The sequence below is a fragment of the Acanthochromis polyacanthus genome, chromosome 12, assembly GCF_021347895.1.
Source record: "Acanthochromis polyacanthus isolate Apoly-LR-REF ecotype Palm Island chromosome 12, KAUST_Apoly_ChrSc, whole genome shotgun sequence".
NCBI classification, from domain to species: Eukaryota; Metazoa; Chordata; class Actinopteri; family Pomacentridae; genus Acanthochromis; species Acanthochromis polyacanthus.
The window spans coordinates 34908550-34934517 of NC_067124.1; the positions used below are offsets into that span (position 1 = coordinate 34908550).

Sequence of the window (25968 nt, forward strand, 5' to 3'; positions counted from 1 at the left end):
TTAACTAAAAAAAAAGGCACAAAAGAGGCAGTGATATATGTCGAGTGAATCCAAGAATAACTCAAAACAAAGCTGTATTTTCATCTTCAGCAGACTCTAAGAAGAATTCCCCTTGCAGAGGGCCTGCAGCACTGAACCATCTGCATCTAGTGATGTGATGTATCGAGATTAACGCAATGAAGCAAACAGTGGGCATTTTGTGCAGAGCTCGTCTCCTGTCTGGAGTTCCTCTGGGCCATCTGTCTTCTTCTGTCTCTGCGGTCGGTTTTATCAAGCCACAGACAGTGACGGGACCAGGACAGACACAGGACTTATTTACATGGCTCAGTAAAAAGACAAACAGCTCTTTGTGAGTGTGCGTCAGAGACAGGAAGGTATGCGTGAGAGTGTTTTGGTGGGCGTGTCACCTGTGGATCTGCAGCTCGAAGCTGATTTTTGGCCCAGAATCCTTCAGCCTTTGGACTGAAAACCTCAAACCAACAGCCAGCTGGGCAGGAGTGTGGAGAAAATGGAAGAAAGAGAGACGATATGTTAAAAAAAAACAAAAACGAGATGACAGAGAGGACAGATAGCCACAAATACATGTGCACATCAAAAGCCACATCAGGCCTTAAAGTGTCCAATAACAGACAGTAAAACCCCAGTTAACTAGATCCTCTGCTGTTATTTCATAGGCAGAATATCAGGATTCTGTGTGTGTGTGTGTGTGTGTTGATAACAGCAGGAATCTTAAATCTGAGAAAATCCAGACAACAGACGCACACTTAAAAGCTACAGTTAGGTTTCTTGTCTCTCCTCGGTTTTAAATCCCCTGTCCTCCAGGCTAACTCGAACCACATGCAGGATTTAGTTCATCATCGACTGCATGGCAGCGAACGCACATGTGTACGTGTGTGTGTGTGTGTGTGTGTGTGTGTGTGTACGTGTGCGTGTGTGAGCGCCGCCGAACAACAGGTCAGGCACACGGCCCGGCGAGGGAAATGACAGCATGCAGACTAAAGAGGCAGGTCTGTGGGGGAGTCAGGGCGCGGTGCCGGACTACAAAGTGAAGCCATCTTTATGGGACACATTACAGAGGCTGGAAGGGGAAGATCTAAAGAGACAGGCACCAAATGAGGACGAGTCACTCGGGGAGAAGTCGTCACTATCAGCTGCCTGTCACAGAGAGGAGAGGAGGAGGACGAAACAGAAGTCTGAAACCAACTGTTGTAAAATCTTTACGCTCACGGCTTGAAAGGTGGTAGTTAATGTTTGTAGTCGGGTCCCTCTGAGAGATCAGTTACCGTGGTCGGCTTGGATTTATGCTGGTTGCGACGGATTGTGCATTTTCACAGTGGAGAGAATCATCAAAACGTCCACCAGAATTTCCTCAAAGCACTCGCAATGTTGACGTATACTCTCTGCACTCCAAAAAATCATCATTTTGCCACAATACGACTGCACTCACTGCTTCTGCTGGCCCACTTGGCAGCGTCAAAGCTTTGCCTCAGTGTATTTAGTTGTAATTTAGAAAAACAATGATTGTTTGGAGAGTTTGAAGAGTGAGAAAAGTGGTTTATGGTGAAGCAGAGGTTTGAGAGATTTCTATGGGCATTGTAATACTTTCTGTCAGCCTGGCTCACCGCTGGAATATAGAAAATGTCACTGGACCATTGCCACTGAACCAGTTTTATGCCAATTCAATGTTTCTTGGTGAGTCTATTCATACTACAATAAGAACGCACTGATCTATGCAGACAATCTCATTCCCCCTCATATTTAACAAAAAATCTGCATAAGCCTCCTGTGGATGTTACTAAAAAATTGTCACTGCATTTTTTTCAGGATGTAGCAGCTGTTTGTAGATTAGACTGTAGCTCTGCGTCAATGTGACTATTCCTGAGGTGTGTCGACCACATTGGATGAAGAAAGGAAGGGATATCTGGAGAATTTAGAACTTCCCACACTGTGTCAATGGAGAGCACATACAAATTTTAAGCTCCTCCAAAGTCCAACAAAGGCTACATAAATTACAACTCTATTAATAATGAATTCTAAAGATGCAGATGATGGAGAAACTCCCGTTGAAGGCTCAACTCATAACCAAAATTAGTTTTAAACCCTGGCACATGTGCAGTTGGCATATTGCAGCGCAGCCAGTCAGCGTGGTTACACGTTTTGCCAAACCACAATTGTATTTATCTAAAGAAAATTAGTAATTTTGACTTAAAGGGGACGCGGGTAAGACTGCAACGTGTCCAGTTTCTATTCCTTTCATGAATGGTCTCCAACAGCCTTCTGCAATCTTGCGCAGGGCAGCTATTAATCCCGAGGTTCTTGGTTTGATACCCTATGCCTTCATGTACCGAAGCGTCACTGCCTAATTCCCAAGAACCCCAAGTTGCTGCCAGTGCCACCACTGTGTGTGAATGAAAAACACACTGTGAAGTGCTATTATATACTGTATGTGATGTATGTATATCTGTTCTCCTTCTGGAGAAAAAATGTAAACAGTTCATTTAGTGGTTTTCAGTTACATTTTTCTTGGAATCAATCAATGGAGCACTATAATTTTGTGAAACAGCAATCCAGTATGATCATAGAGTTGCAATAGGATTCCACTGAAAGCTGATTAATGAACATTAATAAACTGAAATTAGGACAGAAGGAAAAGAGATGCAGGCAGGCAGATGGGCATTGATACCGAAGCCAGAATCTGCTTTCCTTCAGGCGTGCACCTCTGCCACCAATCGCTCGGCTCAGCGAGGCGCTGCAGCTGTGGCAGGAGGAATGAACTCCAGCGATGAGGACCATTTTAGTTGCACAATACAACCAGAGTCTGCATGGGGTACATGGAGGTATGTTCTGCATAAGCTCATGGATTCCTGAACGTCCAACAGGGCAAAAGGAGACTTAAATATGGGAAACATCTGGCCAGCAAGGGAGCACACACACACATAAACGAACACATGCACATGCTTTGTCCCTTTCACATGACTTATGCTCTCCTCCCCCAACACTGAAACATGACCACATAATTGATTTATCAGAATGTCCGTGTGTCACCTCCAGAGCGCGATTACACCTCTCGGCTGGCCTTGACACCTCTAGGAAAACCTTACATTAGCGCGGATGCTTTGTAGCACACGTACGCACGATAGCGTGGTAGGATTTCATGTCGGAAGGGAACTCTCTTTGCTTTACTAAGCCTCGGTTTCCTGCACGCGTCAGCCACGCAACAGCTAAATGGATGAGTGTCAAGCGTGGCCATGGGAGTCAGAGCGAGGGCAGTGAGGGTTGAGGTGATGACCAGTCAGTGAGACGTTCGAAAAGGATGTTTTATTGAAAAGTTGTGCTTTTGACTGCAAAAACTCACCTCTGTCCCGGCCACCATCGGGTTCCCGAGGTCACACACCACCATCCTGGACTCATTGATCATCTTGTACTCGCAATTTAGCTCCGAGAGAGACTAGACGAGGGTAAAGAAAGAAAAAGAGAGGGAAGAAGGGCAAGTGAATGAAGGAGACAAATAGGGAGCAGTGAGAGTCAAGTGGCGAAAGAGAAGGACAAGAGGAGGGAGGTAGAGCAGCATCAAAGGAGGAAGGAGAGGGAGACGGGGGAGAGAAGAGTGATGAATGCTTTGACAGTAACCATGTCATCAATCACACAGCCCCATTACACACTCATTAGCGCACGTGCAAACACACACACGCACACGCACAACTTGACCCCATCCATTTCCGTGGTCACTAATGCAGCTTGTAAATCATAATAGGGGCTTTTGGGCTGCTGCCAGTAAAGCATACCCTGCTGATAGCCTTAATCACAAAACACACAACACCGAGACACAACAGGATGCCGCACTGTAACTGCTGCTTCAAATAGCTCACTTCCTTCGCTTTGGCTTCATGATGTCTCAGTCTTGTATCTATTTTCACCCCACCGGACCTTAACATCAAGCCGGGGTAATTGATTTCAGATGAATGCGTGTGTGTTTTAGGAGCGTGTTTACCTCCACCCTGCGCTGGACTCCGATGTAGTCGGCCTCCGGGGGTATCAGAGCGTGGAGCTCCGTCTCGTAGGCTCCCTCTCCTCGGTTCACCGCGGTGATGGTCAACATCACCAGATTGTCATCTCCGATCACCAGCTCGGTTCTGTCCCTGCATTTGTTTGTTTTGTTCAAGAAAAAGGCGACAGAGTGCAGAGGAGAGAAATCTTTTTCAGCCGCGGAGAGGAGACAGAAAATAAAGCGCTTGAGCTGCAGTTGTTTTTCAAAAATAATTTGTGCAATCTGCTCAGATGTGACCCCAAACAGTGCATATGTGTCAGTCAGAAGAGGGTGACGGAATGTTTGTGTAACGCTAGCGGCCATGGCGATATCATACAGCTGGAAACACTACAGAGAGAACATAAATTCACACACACACATGCGCCACATGGTAAATGTGACTATAATGTGAGCAACTTCAATGTAAACTTCACTCATTGTTTGAGAAATAACAGACATATTTTCCTCACTTTGGCTGTGTGTGTGTGTGTGTGTGTGTGTGTGTGTGTGTGTGTGTGTGTGTGTGTGTGTGTGTGTGTGTGTGTGTGCGTGGCTGTTTGACAGTGTTGAGTGTTTGCAGGTCGGGGTCAGAGGACGTGGCCGTGTCAGGCTTACATGCTGGCAGAGAGCTGGAGGTCGGGGATGCAAATATTGTCGTCACCGCAGTCCAGTAGAATATAAGCCTGAGAGGAAGAGGGGCACGGAGAGGGGAAATGTTTAAAATGTGCCACACATCATCATGAAAACAAAAAATAGAGACAAAACAAATTGAGACGCACAAGGATGCAGACGCTGTGTATGCATTGTTAAAGTGAACTGTTATAATAAAATTTATTCTGTCTCGATTGTACTCCTCATTTGTGGGTGTTATAATTAAGCCATGTAACATTCCACATTACAAGAAACCTTTGCTTCTTCTTCTTTAATGAAAAACTAAAGGTAATTTGGGCAGCGCTTCTTTTTCCCTATGAGCTCTATGCTTTTTTAAGTGTAATTTCACTGCCTTTACTTTTAAGCTCTTATCTTGATCTAAATAAGGACTCGCCACACATTCTGTTTCTTATTTTATCAGGAAGAGTCTTGGCTATCAAGATCTTCCATTATTTGATATGATAACACCTACAGATTTCCTATATTAGCCTTTATATCAAGGACAATTAACATTTCACATAAAGCGATTGTTATGTTTCTACATGTATCCTATTGTAAAATGCTTGCAAAAGAGATATCTTTGCATAATTTTGTTGGGAAGATTGTCTGGAATCAGGTAATATTAGAACCATGATGGTGGGACAATGTATGACTTCGAAATTGGGAAAAACTGTGTGCTTAGTGCCTAATGGCAATAAATCTCATTATTTTATTAACTGAAGTATTTGCATACAGTAGCCAACCTGCAGAAACGGCAAACCAGGCAAATGCATGCTGCCTCTTGCGATATATTTACATATTTTTTGCATAGATATGTGAGTATCTATGCATTGATTGCCCTGAACAGATGTAAATTTAACTAGATATTAATATATCTATGCGATAATTGATTCATGAGTAGTTAAAATCAGGGTAATGTACATGGAGATTGATTCAGAGCTATTGTGACTATAATTCAGTTTGATGTAAATTCCAATTTGCTTTCCTCACTGATACTTTATCGCAAAGATGAGCAACTAGCATCATTTGAAAGGCTATGCCGCATGGTTTCATTTCAAATATGCAACACCTTGCTGCCATAAATACTTCTCAATTCAGCTGAGAAGAAGGGAAACAAAGTGCACCCATCGGGCTCTAAAGGTTATTGAGGTAACACGACCTTGCGTTATCCACAGTCCAGGACTGGAATCAAAAATGAAGAAAAGGCATGATGCACATCAACACTCAGCTCTGGAAGAACTTACAACTGGATAGTATTTATTTGAGCACATTCTGCAAGGGGATTAGCAATCATACGAGTGCATATTTCTCATCAGGCTTGCTTGTTTGATAAATAAATACCAAAGAATGAAGCTGGGTTTTGGTGTGCAGCAGGCAGTTTCTTCATTTTATAAATCGGTTTATATTACCTACATACGGTATACTGTGGTAAAAAGGGCTCAAAATCTGTTTGATCTGCAAAGGTCCCCATTATGAGATCTGCCTTATACCAGGAAAAGCTTGATATTAGGTGAGTTAGATGTTGAGAGTAAGCTTGTCTGTGTCCAAGGCAAGCATTTCCATCAAAGAACGAGTGACTGAAATATAATACCTGGTTGTTTCGGGCTCTTAAACTTGGCAGTATGTGTTCAGAGTCAGACTTCGTTGAGTCTTTTTTATTTATATATCCTAATGCCACAAACCACAAATTTGCCCCAAAGGTCTTTACAGTCTGTGAAGTGTACCTTCTACCCGTACATTTGGATCAAGTAAAGCTCCTTAAAATTAAACATTTTAAGAGGAAAAATGAAGGAGGAATTCCTGTTTGATGTACAACATCGGACATGTACGTACAGTATGGTAGCATATGCTTTTAGAGGGAGGTTCTGCTGCAAAAGAGACTCCTGATCCTTTTCTGTGGTTAAGTTCTGGACTGTTTGATCCTCACAGGTTAGCTGGACTGCTTTAAACCGGGAAAAAGCCAAAGCAGAGCTGGATATGAGGCGAGACAGATGTTATTTTAATTTCTTTTTGCGTCCAAGGCAAGCATTTTTCATCAAAGAATGACTGAATGAAATATAATATCAAATTGTCTCGGGCTCTTACACTTGGCAGTTGAGAGTTACACTCAGTCAAGTTAAGTCATTTTTATTTATATTGCCCACATTCACAAACCACAAAGTTGCCCCGAGGGCCTTTACAATCTGAGCAGCATTCAACACCCTCGATTTGGAAAAACTCCCCAAAATAAAATCGTTTAACAGGAGCGTCGAAGGAGGAATCCCTCTTTGACATACAACATTAAACCTGTACATTTGGTCTGTATACCCACATGCTCTTGGAGGAAGGTGCTGCTGTAGTGGTTGAGGACAGGTGGGAGGTTTTGGTCCTGAGGAGGAGGAGCCAGACTGTAGTTCAGAGCCAGAGAGATGGGGGTCAGCTTGTCCCTGAACTCATCGTCCTCCTGATACGAAGAAACAGAGCAAGAGAAAAATGTGGCGTCAGTCAAATTCAGCTGTTTTAACATTTAACTGCAGAGTTTCACAACCGGGAATTAAAATTACAGATATTTATAACGTCATTCCGACCAGTCAAAACAACAGTTAGAGGTATTTTCGATTCATTTTTGATCAGCAGATATCTTAAAAGTAGTCCGATAATCCCACTGGATACGAGTCCATCAAAGTATTTCAACAGTGTTAGCAGAAGTAATGGCAGCTGCTGCGGTTGATAGCATCTTTAAGTAATGCTATGAGCTCATCAGAGGGGAATTTGTGGAGAACAAGATCTTTGCTCATTACATACTTGGGGTCACTATTTACTAGAACTTAGGCTTCCGACTGCTCTGATACGGCGGTAAAATGTTGTCATGTGCGGTTACAGTTGGGTGTTACAGTAAGTTTCAAAAACAAATTGCTTCTCACTTGCTGTAGCTTCTGATGTAACTACAAAAATCTGCAATGTGATTCCATGAAGTCCAAACTCTAACTGAAGATATTTGAACCACATTTCGACAAAGCAGAATTCCTGCAACAGCATTCAAATACAGCTGGAACTACAACTAGTCATAGTTCAGCTGCAGATACCCATGATTCACATCACAGGTCTGCAGCTGATTTGTAGATATCTGTGATCAGAAACACATGAGTAGTAAAAATGATATCATTTGTCATTGAAGAAGAATGATGATGTGGAGATCTGAAATGTAGTGAAAGCGGCGACAGGGTCAGTCCATGAAAAATCAATCAGTGGATCCCACCTGACCCCCTTAGAATCAGAAGATATTTTAGCACGATTAGAAAAACTTATAAGGTGATCTCTGTTAATATCTGCAACCAAATCAACGTTTTCCACTACAGGTGTCATATCTAACGCCTAAAATTCATTTTCTCATTGTTCAGCAGGATTTTCAACAACCGACTTTGAGCATCTTTGAGTGGGATATAACAAACTGCACCAGTTTAATGTCTAACAGACCCTGGATGGCCAGCTGGGAAAACACTATAAACACTACTTTTACGGCGCTGTGATTATCAAGACTGAAGATGTTGCTCATAAAGTGGAAGTTAAACCTGCAAACCACTTTTGTGCATGTTGTGTACTCTTACTCAATCAGCATTGTCATTGTTTTAATTGCTCAAGAAATTCTATGTGAAATTTTGCATTTTGTGAGTTTCAAAATATTTTGATAGTAGAACCTTATTTTGACACAGAAGGAGTAATAACTAGAAGACGATCCTGGCGTCAAATGGACGTTAAAGTGTTGTTGAGAATATGATCCAACCACTGATAGTAAGTAGGTTATAGGAAAAAATCATGCTGAGTAAAAACAAGATGTTGGCTTCAGATTGTGACACCTGGAGTGGACGTAAAACAGATTATAACAGAGTTCAAATGTGTTTTTCATCCCTGAAAATTTATTTCTATCATCTGCACTTCTAAAGTTATAAGGCTCAGAAATGCTGGAAAAGATTTTGACCAACCTCTCTGCGCTTCGAGGACTGGTAACTCTGAAAATATTCATCATATGAAGGTCAAATTTTGCAGGACTTCAGTAAATACACTAAAGTCATTGTGCACAGAAAAGCAGCTGATTCTTATGGGGTCATGTCGGAACTTTTTCAGATTTGGTTGATTTTATGTGCAATGACCCAATTGTGGATATTGGTAATACAATCACTTATAATCACTGAATGAGAGTCACAACATCACATGCAAAAATTGTGTGTTTGTTCGTGTGTGTAACTGCTTACTTTCAGATAAATCATGTAGCTCAGACATGCACGTGGACGGTTGTGGCCCAGCCTAAGGAGTCCGGTGTGCTGAGGCTGCTGGGTGTCCAGGAAGAGGACTCGTTTAACCCCGCCCCTGCTGCCTTTCAGCCAATCCAGGTGCAGCTCGGCTCTCAGGTCTGGACACAGGAAGTAGAGGTGGATGGAGAATTCACAGTGTGAGTGAACAGGTTGGAGACTGAGCCAAAAATACACGTTAAATCCACAAGGTCCAGTCCGGTGTGTGTGTGTGTGTGTGTGTGTGTGTGTGTGTGTGTGTGTGTGTGTGTGTGTGTGTGTGAGAGAGAGCCTTTCCATTAGTTCTGTAGTGAGGAATCATTTGTAGGAGTTTTATTCTGCAGACAATAATTAGCTGGCGGAAACAATGTGTCTCATGTCTGTTCTTTTTCCGACTCTCCCCGCTGCCTTTGTTCTCCGCTCTGATTGGTGAGGCAGAGCAGCAGTTTTGCAACAGGAAACTCTAATGAGATGTATGACGGAAGCGGCTCTGACTGCTTTCCCACCTTCTGTGCTTCTCCCTCTTGCCTCCCTAAATCTGAAACCACCCCACTGTGCACGGCTGCTTACCTACAGAGCTGGGAATCCCCACGCCGCTCACCGCCGCACACACATTCACCTTCAGGCTGGAAGAGAAGAATATCAAGGAGAGAGAAAAGACTGTGATAACCGGTAGCATGTCTTTGACTGTCTGATGCAGTATTTAAAACGTATGCAGGAAGAGATTTTCTGCTGTCTTGTAAGCTGATGCGCAATCGGGATGAGTTGTGTGTTGAACACTGAGATTAAGTCGCTTCTCACAGCAGTAAATTCATTAAATATGACCGCACGCTAGGGTTGACCCAGTTCAGCCTTACTCGACTGCAGTTAATTACCAGAGAAGGCTGGAGCACATTGCTTAATTCACAGCCTTTTATTGTGGAAACAGACGAACGCTTCATCACTACAGAATCTGTGATGTGTCGTCACCACAATCTGTGATAAAGACACATCAGAGACTCACAGTGTTGAAATGTTCGATGGAACAATCCAAGGCTATGAATTAAGCAGTGAGCTCCAGGCCCACTTTTCTGGTCTGGAATTTTGATGTCCTCTAGCTCGTTTATAGGGAAAAGCCTATTTCTACCGACTGCAGTTAGTCCAGAGAACAGCAGCTCTTAACTGGAACAATTAAGAGACAGTACATCACTCCAGTTTTGTATCATTGGGATTGGTTGCCACTGAATTACAAAATTAAGCTTAAAATGTCACTTTTAAAGCATTCCCTCACTCAGGCTTCAAAGACAAAGCCAACTGGGCTTATTGCACCCAGGCTCTGAAACAGTCCCCATGTTAAATCTTGTCCCATCAATGACAATTTCAAATCAAAATTTACCCTTTTTTTCTTGCACATAGTTCATCCTGTAGCTGCTCTAGTCATGTCCACTCTAAGTTTCTTTAATAGGTTATGTAATTTTACTAAAATTTCTCTTTTGCTTTTATAGTTCTGCCTCTTTTCAATCTAGTGCTTCATTTGGCTATTGTGTTCAAACGCTTGTTTTCACATGTTCCCTCAAGAGTTTTAAGATTTTTTTCACTTCCTCTCTGCAGTTGTTTATATGCACTGCTGTATTAATTTTGTGTCCTGTCTCTCTCATATATATATCAGCTTATTTAGTGTTTATGCTCTCTTATTTGCTATCTGTTTCACTCTGCTTTTCTTTTCAACCAGTCGAGGCATATGTCTGCTCTCCCTGAGCCTGATTCTGCTAAAAGCTTTTCCTGTTTAAAGGGAGTTCTGCCTCCCTGCTGTTGCCAATATGCTGCTCATAGGGGTTCTGTCATGGTCTTTGGGTTTTGTTTTACTTCTTGTGCTACTTTGAAATTGCCTACCCTTGTCTGTAACCTGTTTTTATTTCCTTCCTTTGTCTCCGTTTCCCTCCTCTTTTGATTGCCCTGATGATTTTCACCAGTATTTCACTGTAGAAATAGTCTTGTCTTTCCACCGTTTCTTCTGTTTTTGCCAAACTGTTTTTTCCCCTCTTTAGTTTCCTGTTTTTCTTTACCTCATTTGTTCCAGCCTGACTATTTCGCTGAGTTATATGTGCTTCTAGTGTTTATCGGGTATGATCAGTTATAATATACACTTGGACTTTTTCTGGACCTTCAGTCAGCATGGTTTGTCTCCCTGGATGATTTTGTTTAACCTAACTGACTTTTGATACTTCATCCTTATCTGAACACGTTCCTGACAGTTTCCTTGGATTTGTTGGGCTTTCTGCGTATTGGTCGTCTGGTTTGGGAACCTTAGAGCTGCATCTCTGCTATTTGCAGATGATGTGGTTCTGTTGGTTTCATCAGACCATGACCTTTAAGCACTCACTGGGGCAGTTTGCAGCAGAGTATGAAGCATCCAGAATGACTGACTCAGCACCACCAAGTCTGATTACATGGTCCTCTGCCAGTATATTGCTCCCTCTGGGTTGGAGGCGAGTTGCTGCCCCAAGAAAAGGAGTTTAAGTATCACAGGATCTGGTTCACAGGTGATGGGAAAATAGAACTTTAAATGCGCAGGTGAACCGATGCAACATCAACAGAGATATGGGCGTGGTATCAGACAGTTTTAGTGAAAAGGGGACTTCAATTAGAGGCCAATGCTTTCAATTTACTTTCATTCAACTAACTCTCACCTATAGTCACAGACTGTTGGTGTAGACTGAAAGAATGAGATCACGAGTACAAATTAGCAAAAGGAGGATGGCTGGGCTTAGGTTAACAGATAGGGTGAGGAACTTTGAATTTCGATGACTGCTCCGTGTCAAAATGAGGTGGTTTCGGTTACCTGATTAGGATGCCGAAGAAGAATGTGCATCCTCCTTTGGAGGTTTTCAGATCAGAGACTCCATGTAGGATCTTATTTTATTGTATATTGTAAGGTCTTTAATATCTAAACTGGTCTGGTAAATATATAGTAAACATATATTGTTGATTCTTAATCATAACACTTAAGTTAGTCCGGTAAATTTGTAGGGTCTTAGCTGTAATAATGAATTTCGTTGGATAAATTTACATAATAAATGACAGTGTGGGATCTTACTTTAATATTGAAACTTCATAATGCCAGTCTTATTTCCCTACTGGAAGGAACTTTAGCGGACCGGCTGTTGTTTGATATGTGCTGTAAAAATATCAAAACTCCAATCATTTTTGACATTTTGTTCACACTTCTCCTTGACATTTATACTAACAAAATCCTAAAAAAACAACAACTTACTAACAAAATAATCTGCCCATAAACAAAGCATTTCTTCCGCCCTGTACTCCAGGGGGCAGCGGGAATTACCGCACAGGCCCCACCATTAGACATGCAGACATGGGAGACTGCAAAACATTTCTGCATTTCCTCTGTTTATGTGTGCATTAGCTGATGTGTGAGCGTGTTTTCGTGTGTGTGCATGTGTGTTATCACCTCTTTAATCAACAACAGGAAAGCGACTCTCTCACAGGGAGGCCATATCCACTAATGTGGATGGGCGTACAGACGCAACGCTCCCGCTGTTACACTGAAGACTCAGCAATATGAGGCATGAAGAAAATGACTTCATGTGATTGTTTGTTTGGGTTAAGCTCACAGTCCTTAACAACCAGAATGCAGATGTTGTGGATGCTTGTGTGTTTGTTAATAATTAGGATCTCCGTTAGATGACACAATAATGATGAGCTCGTTTTCCTTCAGTGAAAATGTGTGTGATGCAGATGTGGGTTTATGTGTGATAAAATGCAGGTTTCGGTTTTAAAAAATTGCTCCCTTAAGTTGCTTTAACCTTTCCAGGTGGTGCCTATTTAGTATGTGTTGCATGTAAGCATGTGTATGTTTCATGGTTTTGGGAGTGTGACTTTAATGAGCAGTGTGTGTCAAACGTAAATGTATGCAGCAGAGAAATGACCCCCCAGTTTACTGACAACAGCTCCGGCCCTCAGTTACTCATTACTGTATGTAATTTTCCCCAAATGCATCTGTGCTCCTCCACCCTGCACTCTGCTATCCGGCCACACAGAAACCCCTTCCTGCAATACTGAGAGTCTGCTTAATAAGTGAGAAAGTTCACTTCGCCACAGCCTTGAGTGTGTCCATTTGGCCCGTGCATAAACACTTTAGATGTGTGACGTGACCACACAAAACGCTGTATAAACTACTTACTTTCTACAATAACTGGTCCTCATACTTGGCTAAAATCAAGTATTAGTATCCTTATGGTGTTTTTCATATGCAAGAAGACAGGTCATGAGTGAAATAAGCATAAACACTATAGCTGCGTATTTCTAGCTTGATACTGTAGGGTTCTGATGACCTTCTCCAAAAGACAGATTCTGACTTTAGGAGTTTTATACATAACAAAACCTAAAGAACCAATTCTGTCAATTTGCAGGATTTGGTTATCAGTTCTAAAACGTAGCTGGAAATGCTCAATGTTCTTGCTCCTATGGTACGCAAAACATTATTTTGCTGATAGATGAAGTGAATAATGCTCATACAATGCAATGTTCTACTGGGAAACTCTAGAGGTTCCACTTTTCTAGACACAGCACCCAAGGGATCCATCGCCAACATCCCAGTGCCAGACACCATTAGACAATCCCAAAGGTCCTATGTCTGATCAGTCAGAGCTGTTATGGCGGCACAAGGTCGATCTACACAATATCAGGCAGGTGGTTTAAATGTTGTGCCTGTAGATAAAATTGGTATTACATGCTTAAATTATGCTTTTTTTTTCTCAATGCCATCTATAACCTGTTTCAGACATGCAATCTTAATAGGTTTGACCTCGGAACATTTCAATATAATGTTCAACACAAGTCAAAGTGCATGCACTGACATTGATTTATTGGCATGTACATCAGTGTACTTTGAGTTCAGTGATTTGATTTGGAGTCGGTCTTTCCACATTTTAGCACCTACACTGATCCAAAAACATCACAGAGGATACAAAAGGTGAAGTTTGGGGTCTTGTTCACTTCACACTGCAATTTTACATCTATTATAAATGGAAATGTCCGTCAAAATAAAACATCACTGCGATGAAAACAGGGTCTCTAACCAAGTAGATTAATGAGACTCGCCAGTGATGAGTGTGTAATGGGAGTTTTGACAAACTGTTAACAGGAGCTGAAGTTTAGTTGTTGCTTCCAGCTGTTTGTAGGAGTTTTCCCTCTCAGTTTGTTAAATACCTGCAGGATCCACAGAATTGCAACAACAGCAGTAACATCATTCACCTACGAATAAAAATGATCCCTGACATGGAGACAGGATCGATCAGGATCTAACAACAGCAGGCCACACTGAACTTAAACATCACTTTATGTACTCTCTAATCTCATGTGTATGGCAAATATTCTACTCTGGTTGTTTGTGTTACTGTGGTGGGTTTGTCTGAATGAAGCTGTGAGGATCATTAATGCAAAAGTGGCTTGTGTCTGAATGACAGAATGCCAACGCACAGGTTGATGAAACAGCAACGTTAAGTAGCGCATGTCTGAAAAGGGCTTTTGTTTCGAAAAGAGGCACAAAGTGTTGCTTCTTTCCCCGTTTGATCATAGAACAAACAGAATATTTTTCTGCCAGAGGGTTAAAAGAACCTTTGAGGACGGCAGAAACGCATTCAGAACAACAGTCGGTGTTGTTAAAAGACCTTAAAGTTCAAAGAACGCTGGGTGATTATTTTTCAGGAAATCAGATGCTTAACTATGTGACTTGAATGTAATGGTAATATGTGAGGCTTCTCTGGGGCTCTCACTGTAGAAAACACAACAAAAATGTCAGAACATTTCTGAAACACAAGAGCCTCAGACGGACTTTAAATCTGCTGCCGTTCGAGTCCCTGCGTGTGCCTTCGTCCTCTCCGATTCCATACATTGAACCAAAATTTTATGGCGGTTTATTTAAATAAGCTGAGTTTTGTTTGGACAAAATTCCACAGTTTAGTGCTCTCTGTAAATCCGACCCAAACCCTGTTTCCTTCTCACTCGGTGCCAATACTCACACACCACCACGCAGACACCGCGATGGCAACCGGCCGAGCCCACTTCTCCCGTCCAAATAGTCCTGCAGCAGTTCCAGCCCCAATAAGTTTGGACCAACAACAGACTGTGGCGAAGCAGTGGGAGCCTTTTGCTGGTTCCCCCTCAACTAAACTCGCCCCCAGACTGTTCAAAGACAGACTGCTACCCGCAGGAACAATAATATAATCAAAACAGAATTATGCAGTTTCAAATAATTGCAGAGTCCCATAAATCTGAGTTTTCCAGGTTATACGAGCGCGCATTTTCATTACAGATGCAGACAAACAGACGTTGGCTGACGGCAGACATCTAGAGCAGAGGGGTGAAATATTTGTCACATCTGTCAGTGCAAGTGTGATTTGTGAAAGCGTATACTTTATGCTGCATACCATTTTATCATACTGTATAAGCAGCATGATTTCTGTTACAGATCTGGGGGCTCAGTGCAGCAGTGGGCCTCATTAGTGTGTTTGTTTAAGACTCTGATCCCTTTAGTTTTAATTCACCTGAACACACACACACACGGTCTGTTTCCAGACTCCAAACTGCAAATGAATTGGACCAGACTGAACATGAGTGTTCATGCTGTAAAAAAGCCAATTAATTAGAAATGCTCCAAAATGTCACTTTTCCTTTTTCATCATGGCTATGAGTTTGGTGTCGATAGGCTCTTTTGTCCCACAACGCAATGCCAAACGGAAACGGCGCCACTACACACAGCTGGGAAACGTTACAACAAATTGTGGTGAGGAGCAACAGAAACATCTCACAAACAAACAAAAAAAAAAATCAAGTGTAAATTCTCTGGAAAATGGTTTGCATGTTTAATTGCTAGCTGTTTTCCAAAGTCAGCGTTTTCTATCATGCTCATTTGTTGCACTCTTGTCGACTCTGGTGTATTATTTTGGTTCTGTCGTTTTGCTTATTTAACCTCAGTGAGATTAGATTCTCATGTTCAACAGAAACTTGGCCAAGAAAGGAAGCATTAAGCCTTTGTTATGATAATAAATACCAGTTAAGAAGAACAAATAAGATTCAAAAAGTGAAATCTAGACGACAAGGTAAAAAGTGCACTTAAAGAACTTTTTGTCCAACCTTGTTCTTACTTGAGGAAGTCGCATCTGTGGCACGAACGGAGGCCATATTAGTTTTGATTTTCGAAAGTATAAAGTATGTACACAGGTATAAACAAGCACAAGGACAGATAGAGCATTACATATCAGTCATGGAATATTAAGTGAGCGACAAATTAAAGGAAAAACTTGAACCTTTCACCAGAACTTAACTCCAATGAACACCTTGATTTCGGACTAATGTTTAAAGGTCAATTCATCTGCACAAGTCCACAAGGGTTCAAGTGTTGCCTCTGCGAACATTTGTGTGCACAAAATTTGGGGCTGCCAGCTCTATTCGCACTGCAAATATGCCAACTGCTAATGTTCAGGAAGACAAATGGTGCTTTAAACAAATGCTTGTGTAGAGGAAAGACTAACTTCTTGGTCATTCTACACCATTATAATTCATCACTGAAAGAGTTGTAATTGAAGTACTGCTGTACCACGTTCAAGGTTCTTTGATTTGTGCGTGCTTTATATAGGAAGTTTCAAACTGTCACACTTCAGGAAAGCACACTGACACGATGCTACAGCACAATCTGTAACCAGCTGCTATATCCCGTAAAAGCACAAATCCTCTGCTTTTCAGAAACATCCACGGGAACCCTGTGTCTTTTTCTTCAGTGTTCCATATGAGGGGCGATGCGACCATGTGTGAAGCAGATCAATGCGCTGCTCTTGTTCTATGAATAGAAACGTGCACATCCGCTGTTTGCTGTCCACGTCAGTCATGCAGAAAGCATGAATTGGCCCTAAGGCAGGTGTTTGGTCGGTGTTATACTTTCTGTAAGGCTCCGCTAGGGTCCACATTGTGTAAATTTTGTGTTTTGCAGATGTCCAAAAATCTGTGTCCATGCAGCAACTATGGCACAAGAGCACTGGTGTGTACATAAGACAACACAGATACTACCTACTGTGCATGTACACCAGTCAGGCATAACATTATGATCACCTGCCTAATATTGTGTTGGTCCCCCTTATGTGGATAAAAATACTCTGAACCATTGGGCCTGGACAAGAGGACCTCTCAGGGTGTCCTATGAGGTCTGGCACCACCAGGCTGTTGGCAGTGGATCCTTTGGGTTGTGCAGTGGGGCCTCTGGGAATCAAATTTGTTCCATTGCATCCTGTTGATGCTTGATCAGAATGGGTTTGGAGGTCAAATCAACATCTTGGGCAATTGTTCCTGATTGTTTGATGCTTTTGCAATGCGGTGGAGTGCCACATTTAAGACTGTGATTTGCATGAGGGAGTGTGCTTTTTCTGGGACGTTTATTTGTGTGTCTCGTCAACACGCTTGTCTAAAGGTTTTCCAGCAGAACACCACATAGAACCAATATGATCAATGTTATTCACTTTACCTGTCATTGTTTATTGTTTTGGATGTTCAGTGTACGTAATGGAGTTCTCCAAGAAGACAACCCTGGGCTAGACAAGTAGTAAAATAACAAGAACTACATGTCCATGTTGTCCACAATAGGGTACAATCAAGACTTAAATAGAACTGTGTTGGCGTCCACTTTCAAAGTCTACATCGGCCTGTTTATGTGGATGCAGAAACCAAGAATTGACGTTCAGACACAGTTTTCTACCACCATCAAAATGAAGGTATGTCTTTTGGAAATATGGTGTTGCAACCCTCCAGCAGAGTTCCAGACTTTCGGAGTTGTTCTGGCAGCATGTGCTGTTTTAACCCCTCACGAAGGCACTTTATGTTGGTTTTTCCTTTAATGTGTCACCTATTTGTATATTATGAAGACATAATAATGAATTTTTACCAGGTAACCATGGTGTTCATCTGAGGCAGGTGACACTGTCGGTCTTCGGGGTTCAGGATTCTGGGCGTCAGGATCATTGAAGCTTCCACAGATACCACAGCTTGAGCCCTGCATGCACAAACCCACACAAATGCATGAGCACTACACACTTTAAGGTGCAAAAACTTGGAAGTTACATAAGACTTGCTTGCATTTTTACCTGTACACTGACACCTCTCCAGCACCGAACGCCCCCACTATCAGATCTGCAGACAGAGCGAGAGAGAGAGAGAGAGTCAGTGACTGGAAACGTAGGGCTTCAAAGAATGCAACAGATGGGACTGATTTCAAGGTCTCCAGCAATCTTCATCAAACACAGACTTCTCACATTTAATGCACACACAAACACACACACACGTACTAAAATATAGCTTTCTGATATCACCGTGCTCTTTCTTTCATCTCACATGACCCTTTTCAGGCCAAATTCATAAACAGAACATGCATTGATGTGTTCGTATGTGCATTTGAGACAGGGACCCCACGCTGCATTCCAGGGCCGTCAGAGTTTACATCGCTCCGATCACATTCTGCTAAACAACAACATTTCCCAACAGCCCGCGCAGCAACGAATCCTAATTGCAAGCAGCGCCAGATTTCATCTATATGTGATTTTTTATTTGTTTTCATGGGTTTTGTGATGAACACACACTTTTAATTGGCTCTCAAGGTTTAAAATAGAGCTGGTATTTAATGGCTGCGGTCAGGGGACACATACCAACGAGAAGCCGCACACACAGACACACACACATATACACACAAGCGCTGATTAAAACAATGTGAAACTGAAGAGAGGCACTTAATGGATACAAGCCACCACTGCCAGATGCGGCAGAAAACCGGGTTGTGTGATCCTGAGAAAGACAGATTAACCTCACGCTGCTCGGTGAGAGGAAACCGGGGCTTGGGCTAATAATTATGCTCATGATTGATTAATCTAGTGTTATTTTTATGATTAGTTTATTAATTCTGTGGCAGTGAAATGATAGCAAACAGTTTAAAAAAAAAGCGATTGGATCATTTAAATCTTTGCCAATTAATTTTATTATCTAACTTGTTAATCAACTGTCCTAAAATCAGCCTGAAGTGCAGCTGTAACCTGCAGCAGGAGAACCACAAGTGTGCTCTTGCAGACTTTGCCCGTCATTTGCTGCATCTTTTCCTCTCCTGTGTATTTAAGAAAAAAAGGACTAATTTAATCTGAGAGAGGCACATCTGTTTCTGCCTTTGGCTGCAGTCACCGAGTCCCCCTGAAACCACAACATTAAACATTTAAGCCCTGTCCGTGTTCCCCTGGGGCGAGCTATGTCACCATGAGAGTGTGTTGCTCAGTTTGTACGGTATCGAAAAAATCCTGAGACGAAAAAGGAACCTCAAGATGTGGGGCTCTTTGGAGGTCCAAAAGAAAGGGAGGGGGAAAGAATGTAGATGGAAATGATGGGCAGAAGATCATGCACTTGGCCTTAAAAGCACAATCTGCAAAAGCCATCAGAGGCAAGGTGTGTTTCAAGCAGAAAGGGAGGGACCTCCTCACAGTGCACATTCCTCCGTCCATCCCACGGTTGGAGTTATGCAACCTGTAAACTGCAGCTCTGCTCCTGCTGTAGGTTTGTGCTCGATACAGTCCATGCTCCTTGTCCTCGCTTAGAAATGCAGCACGACACGGAACTGATTTGAGGATCGGGCGCCTTCGGGGTTAAGTGTGCGTGTGAGAGCACACACATGGCTGCACCGAGGGCTAAATCAAATAACAGCCCACTTTCCCTCCCATGTCAATCCCATTTCCTTACACACAGGAAAAGCTTTCCCGCCACTGTTGATTTGAGGTCGGTGGGCGTACAGAGACACACTGAACCATATCCACACTCAAATGGGCGTTCATACTGATGGCGTTTCGTGGTGCAGGTACTGCTTTAGGTAACTGAGCTGCTTTCAGTGATGGTGTCCGTCCTGCGCTGTGAAAACACAACCTCCATCCAGAGTTTAGACAGACTGTCAAGCTGTCACTGGCTGTCTGCCTGTTCGGCTGCAGGGGACTGGCCCTGATGATTAAATGCCAAAGGTCAATGGCACTCAGTGGAAAAGAGGCGGTTTTTAAGAGGGAAATGAAGGATTTCTTAATTCTTGGATGCATGTGTGGTATTTTGGACTCTTCAATGTGTTGCCAGCTATTATACATATTCGAGAAGTTCTATGCTCACACGGCAGAGCTGGAGGAATTGCCCAGTTTAAACTGTGTGGATTTTTATAGAATCCTGTTAACCCCAAAACTCTATAGCAGGTGGTAAAAGCAAGCTATCTTTCAAAGAAATAACCAAAATTACATCCTTTATTAGAGTGAGAAACTACAAAAACAAAAAGAACCATCAGATTTTCAACTTTCTGATGATCTTTGGACAAGTTATGTGAGAAGCAGTGTTCTATCAGACCAAATAATCAAATATAAGCTTGAAATTGACATATTTCATCACTTTATTTTACAGGTTGTGCCAAAAAAATTGTCTGTTGGCATCCGAATTTGCAAAAAAACTAAAGAAAAACATCTACGCTCCAGCTGCAGATTTTAGTGATGTGACAAAAATTCAGTTAATTTTGGGTTGAACTGCAGGCTGTGTTTTACACAGAGCATAGAGGAGATGAGCTGAGAGACTGAGATGAAAATAAACATACTTGATCAATAAAGTAAATCCAGCATGGATCTAAAACCGTGTATAGAGGAGCAAATTCATAAGCAACTTATTGGAAGATACATTCAGCATGGTGAAACATCTTTCTAGAGTCGATGTGAAAAGTTGTGAGAAAAAAGCAAGGTTGTAGAGATTGCATAAATCTAAATAAAAAAATATCTTTTACATGTGAAGCCATGATTTCTGTTTTCCAGTTTTGCACACTTTGAAAAATATTGGACATATTGCATGTAGATTTATTCTTTTTTTGTATAAAAGGTAATCAAAGTAATGCAACTTTTTCCTTTAACATGATTTAGAGCATATACTTTACATTGCAGTGGAAAATGAGTCCACAGTGAGTAAAAATGTGACAGGAGTAAAAAAAATACCCATGAACTATTTGGGATTCTGAGGGTTTAAAGATGAATTGGAATGTAAGCCAATATTATACTTACGTACAATTGCAGGAACTCACACCTGCAAAAAGTTTGAACATAATGCATCAAGTAAGACGTTTTTCCTTCATCTTTCTTAAGGTTTTGATTTTAAGCATAAAAAAACTGCATCCGGAATAAAGTGAAAGCAACACGGTCCCTAATTAGCCAAGCAGACATGGAAGCAGCCTGGTGATAAATTTCACACCTACTTGCCAACCAAATGAGCAGCCTAATGACCCCTCACCACCAAATACATGCAAGCCTTATGGTGTTTCCCAGTCTGTAACTCTTTCAGCGAGTCGGTGTGATTGACAAGCAACACGCTGTCAGTTTTTGACCTTCAACCCTTCAGCTGAACCTGACCTGCACCCTGAGGCCGTGTGACCCTTCTGTTTCAACTCTGTGCTGCTTCTGCATCAAAGACAAACATGCCGGAGTTTGATTAAGCAGTCAGCAGCGTCATACTGTTTCATGCACTCTCTTCTTTTTTCATGTTTTTCTTCCTACTGTAAGCCATCAAAGTCAAATCCATGACATAATCCTTGGAGATAAAGTCCATTAAAGCTAAAAGTGGAGCCTCGTCATCGTCCTTCCTTCCCTCCTGCGGTAGCCTAATGACATTTAACGTTGTTGGGAACATGTGGCGGCTGCAGCAGGCCCCCAGACGCCCGAGCAGTCCTCTCATAACGCGGATCAAACATCTCGGGCTCCTTTGAACAGTGTGACTTTACTACCCTGCAAACGACGCACCATGTGTGTGCGACTCACTTCCGTCAACCGGCTCGCTAATGACAGACGACACAAGCGCTGCAGGTTTGTGTGTGTAAGCGTGTGTTTATACGGCGAGTGTGTGTGTTGGCTGAAAGCACCGCCACCCGTGAGTTTCCACTCTGCTTCCTCAAGCCAAAGGGAATCCGCCGGTTTTTAACCTGCAGTCTGTGTGTTTACCGTGCAAAGGTTTTAATCCTGATTTGCAGTGTGACCTGGAGTCTGATCACAAGCCACATATGTGTATTCATGTGTGTGCACTTTGCTAGATATCCTGTTTGTGGAATGAAGAAATATGTTGTTATAGCAGACTGAAAAGAGGAAAAAAGGAGGGGGAGCGGAGGCAAAGAAAAGAAAAAACTAAACAAATTCTCATTTCCAGTCTAATCTGTGGAAGCATGAAGCCAAAGTAATGCTGAGAGTACAATTGCTCCAAATTAGGGAGAAAATAAGGCAGTAAAAAAGTAGTTTTACAGACCTGCTTTGTTTGAAATACCTTTTGTGGACTCCTATATATAAATAGCTTCAAAAATAATCCCTTTGTCAGTTTGTTTTATTATTCGAGTGTAGTTGTTAATATATTTTGAGCAGCCAGAAAGCAAAGGTGTCTGGCAAAGTGAGTAGGTGCCATAGAAAGTAGGGAGTCGCCGCATGTAATCTGGCAAAATGCTGCTTTGTCTGCTCACAGTTCCACAGAAACAGACGTAGCCTTGAATAACTCACAGGCCGAACATGCGGATAATGTATTATTATCCTTGGTTCTTTCTCTCCATCTTAAGTTTTCTCTCCTTCTTGTAAATCCCTACAGAATGGATGCGGCAGCCGTTCGTGGCACACATCCCCATACCCCCATCTGATGACTTTAGCAGAGCAGAGGAGGAAACCAACGCAGGAGAACATGGGGATGGTAGTGGAGGAGTGCATGGGGGAACGATGAAATGTGGAGGTCAACAACGAAGAGGAGGGAGGCTATAATGAAAGGAGCTGGAAGCAAACCCGAGAAGTGAAAGAATGCAAGAATTTTGATTATAACATGGGGAGCTGAGTGGAAAGGAGAGAGGGTGGACTTTGCTGAGTAATTACCAGGATACTGATTGTTGTCCACGTCTTGGCCTCCTCTCAGAGTGAATCCGAATCCAGGCAAACTGCTCCCGGGGCTCGAGGCCGCTCGCAGCTCTTGGCTCAGCATCAGGCCTTGTGCTGATACATCTCTGTTACCGTTGAAGATCAATACTCTGCCTCCACGGTCGTCGCCTCCGAACGGACAGCCCACTGCCACGTCTAAAAGATGACACACACATGTATGGTTTAGACATCAGCAGGGTTAAGGGCCCTACGAGACAGAAGCAAAGGAAAACATACAGGTAGAAAGGAAAGGAAAGGGAGGGGAAGGGAAAGAACTTGACCTTCTTGCATATGTTTGTATGACCATTTACTTTCTTTAAGTTTGTTAGACTTATTCTTTAATCTTATTCCAGCTCTTTCTTATGTCATTTGTCTGGGCATTCTTGAAGTCATTGCTCTTACTCTAACCCAAATTGGTACATGGTAGCCACTAACAAGCACAGGAAATGAAATAAAAAGAAAACAAGTCAAAGTTTGTCCAAAGGTAACAAAATCTGCAGACCAGCACTTCTGAAATCCGAATTCTGAACCCCAAAACCCACCAACAGCATTTTAAGGACATGTTTTCTTTAGAAGATGGCCAAATTTACAACATTTATCAGAGCCACATACTGTAAAAACAGACAGAATTCTCTGATTTTCTACTTTCATGCACCATCACTAAAGATGTGTAACACCAGGAAAATGACCAAGTTTACTTTATTCTACATATTACTTCAAAAAAATTGGTAAAACGATGTCTGCTCTAACCAAGAAACTAAACATTCTAGACTCCCTAGCACATCCATGAAGCCATAGCTGACTCGACAGCAATCAACAGTCATATGACAAAAGTTCAAGGCTGAACTGCAGTTTGTGTCTACACAGAGCAGATATATGTGTAAGGAAACAAATGCAGAAGTGCCTTAAACTTGCATTCTTTTGAGCCTCCAGCAGGGGGCGACTTCCTTGGTGGCAGAAAGATCTGATACTACAGAAATCTAATAGAAAATGAGCTTACTTCCTTTTTGATCTGTTACTTCAGTGAACATTTTATTAATGAGTTTATGGTATCAATTGCTAGATTAAACACTCTTTGAATGCAGCATGACATTCATTTTTGTAAATTATGGTTACATTTAGAGGAAAATAGACAATAAAGCAGGGTATGTTTTAGTCAGTAAGCGTAGTGTCATTCAGCTCTCAGTCAGATCCACCTCTTGCTGGGGGTCAAATTCTAAATTAGAGGCTTTGAAATAGCAGCTTACAAACCACCGGGTGACGTCATGGTCACTTTGTCCACCGTCTATGTACAGTCTATGGTAATAGCCTATTTATACTAAAAGAAAAATGTTTAAAAAAGCATTTCTTTCAACTAAAGCTCTGTAAAACATGAATAAACAAAGGTGTTTTAACAGATTTTTTTTTTTGTTGTTGAAGTTTTTGTCATTTAACATTGTGACACCAATATTGCACAGTTGTCTCTTTATTACTGAAAACCAGTATTGAGCCTGAACTGATGTTCTCATCAAACTCTCAGCAGTACAGTGAATAAACCCATATTTTACAGAATGCCAACTCAGACACGCAGGTATATATTTGTGAAACAACAGAGCACCTACACACAAAGACAATTGAAAACAGAGACAAAAAAAGTGGGAAACTGTAAGTATTGATCCAGACATTAAACTTCATAGATTTGCTGTAACATACAAACGCATTTCAGTATTTAGTCCTCATGTGCATGCATCACACTGTCCTGCATTAAAGCACCCAGAGTACAGTAACTGTCCAAACACCTCTAGACATCCTGTTTGTCTCTGGACCCCCTCTCTCTCAGCCTAAACAACTAGTTCCACATGAAGCAGATTGTGGGGTAGAGAGGATAAATGCAACCATGTGTGCATGCAAGTGTATATATGAGCCTGTGTGTGTGCATGTGTGTCCACAAGACTGTATGCCTATATGGTGGTATGTGAACAGAACTGCATAGATGTGTCGAAAAAAAAAAAAAAAACATCTGACGTGAGGAAAAAAGCCTTGAAATTATGTGAAAGTCACTCGTGGACATTGTTCAACAACGTCCCACACAATGCAGGCAAGCCAGTGGAACACCCACTGTGATCACTGAGACCAAAACTATAGGAGGCTGTTAGTCACAGACGAAAACAGGCCGACACTCTCCGAACAGCGGTGACAGAAAGCCAGCGTCGGTTGATAAAAATTAAAAACAAAGAAAGCCGCATGGCAAATTAAATTAGCTAAATTGTAAGGTCTTTGAGAGTTGACACTCAGCAGTGAAGATGAGAGGAAATGGGATTTAGGAGGAATTCTGGAAATGGAGCTTTGAGGTTTCTGCTATGGGAGGAAGAAGAGGCTCACAACAGCAAAATCTGCCAGTGATTTTGTGCAGAGACACACAAAGGCTACAGGTAAATTAGCAAAAACAGGCTGCTGACTCTTTACTACCATCCTGAATAATGAAATCATGCACAGAAATGGGCATGTGCTTATTAGATTCACCCCAAAACTGGTATTTTGTCTCCATGCTGGACCCTCAGAAGCTGTCACACTCTGACAGACAGCAGATTTGATTTGTGTTCCTAGCAAGCAAAAGCTTCAGTATTGATCCACCGATTATTGATCTAGTGGTTAATGGGTTTAAAGGTGGGGTAGGCACTTTAACACATGCTGTCCATGAATAAATAAAAGACAAATCAGCGGGATTGATGTCATACGAAGCCCACATGTCCGTCTGTTCGTTCATTTTTGAGGCTGCAGCCAACATGCCTGCGCTTAGTGAAGTATTTGGGCTGCAGGCTGCATGTTTTGTGCATCTGTGTGTGCATGTGTGTGCGTCCAATCAATGCAAGGATAAAACAAACACATCGGAGAGGAATGAACTCTGGGCAGCAGGACAGAAACTCCCACATGATTTTATCTCAGGCCACATCTGGAGGGATAAAAATAACTCCGCCACACATGGCCTTAACCCGACCATCGCAGGAAGGAACAAGTTCACACAGACAACCTTTCATCGCCACACTTCCTGATTGGCTGAAAGGCTTTAAGG

The 25968-nt window shown here is 42.1% G+C and overlaps 1 protein-coding gene and 1 long non-coding RNA gene across 2 annotated transcripts in view; one reads left to right on the forward strand and one right to left on the reverse strand.

Annotated features, from left to right (window-relative positions):
- The window catches only part of itga8 (integrin, alpha 8), a 60644-nt gene that overhangs the window by 10685 nt on the left and 23991 nt on the right, over positions 1 to 25968 (reverse strand). The window contains exons 13-22 of the mRNA XM_022196728.2: positions 22875 to 23072; positions 18078 to 18123; positions 17879 to 17986; positions 9517 to 9572; positions 8911 to 9068; positions 6990 to 7121; positions 4643 to 4710; positions 3992 to 4139; positions 3356 to 3448; positions 408 to 487 (exon numbers count right to left, since the gene is read on the reverse strand). Of these exons, the coding sequence (XP_022052420.2) occupies positions 408 to 487; positions 3356 to 3448; positions 3992 to 4139; positions 4643 to 4710; positions 6990 to 7121; positions 8911 to 9068; positions 9517 to 9572; positions 17879 to 17986; positions 18078 to 18123; positions 22875 to 23072 (1087 nt within the window). The remainder of the gene's footprint in view (positions 1 to 407; positions 488 to 3355; positions 3449 to 3991; positions 4140 to 4642; positions 4711 to 6989; positions 7122 to 8910; positions 9069 to 9516; positions 9573 to 17878; positions 17987 to 18077; positions 18124 to 22874; positions 23073 to 25968) is intronic.
- LOC127536564 (uncharacterized) lies at positions 9495 to 24314 on the forward strand. Its single transcript, XR_007945598.1, has 2 exons — positions 9495 to 9618; positions 22600 to 24314. It is a non-coding gene; the product is annotated as an uncharacterized LOC127536564 (long non-coding RNA).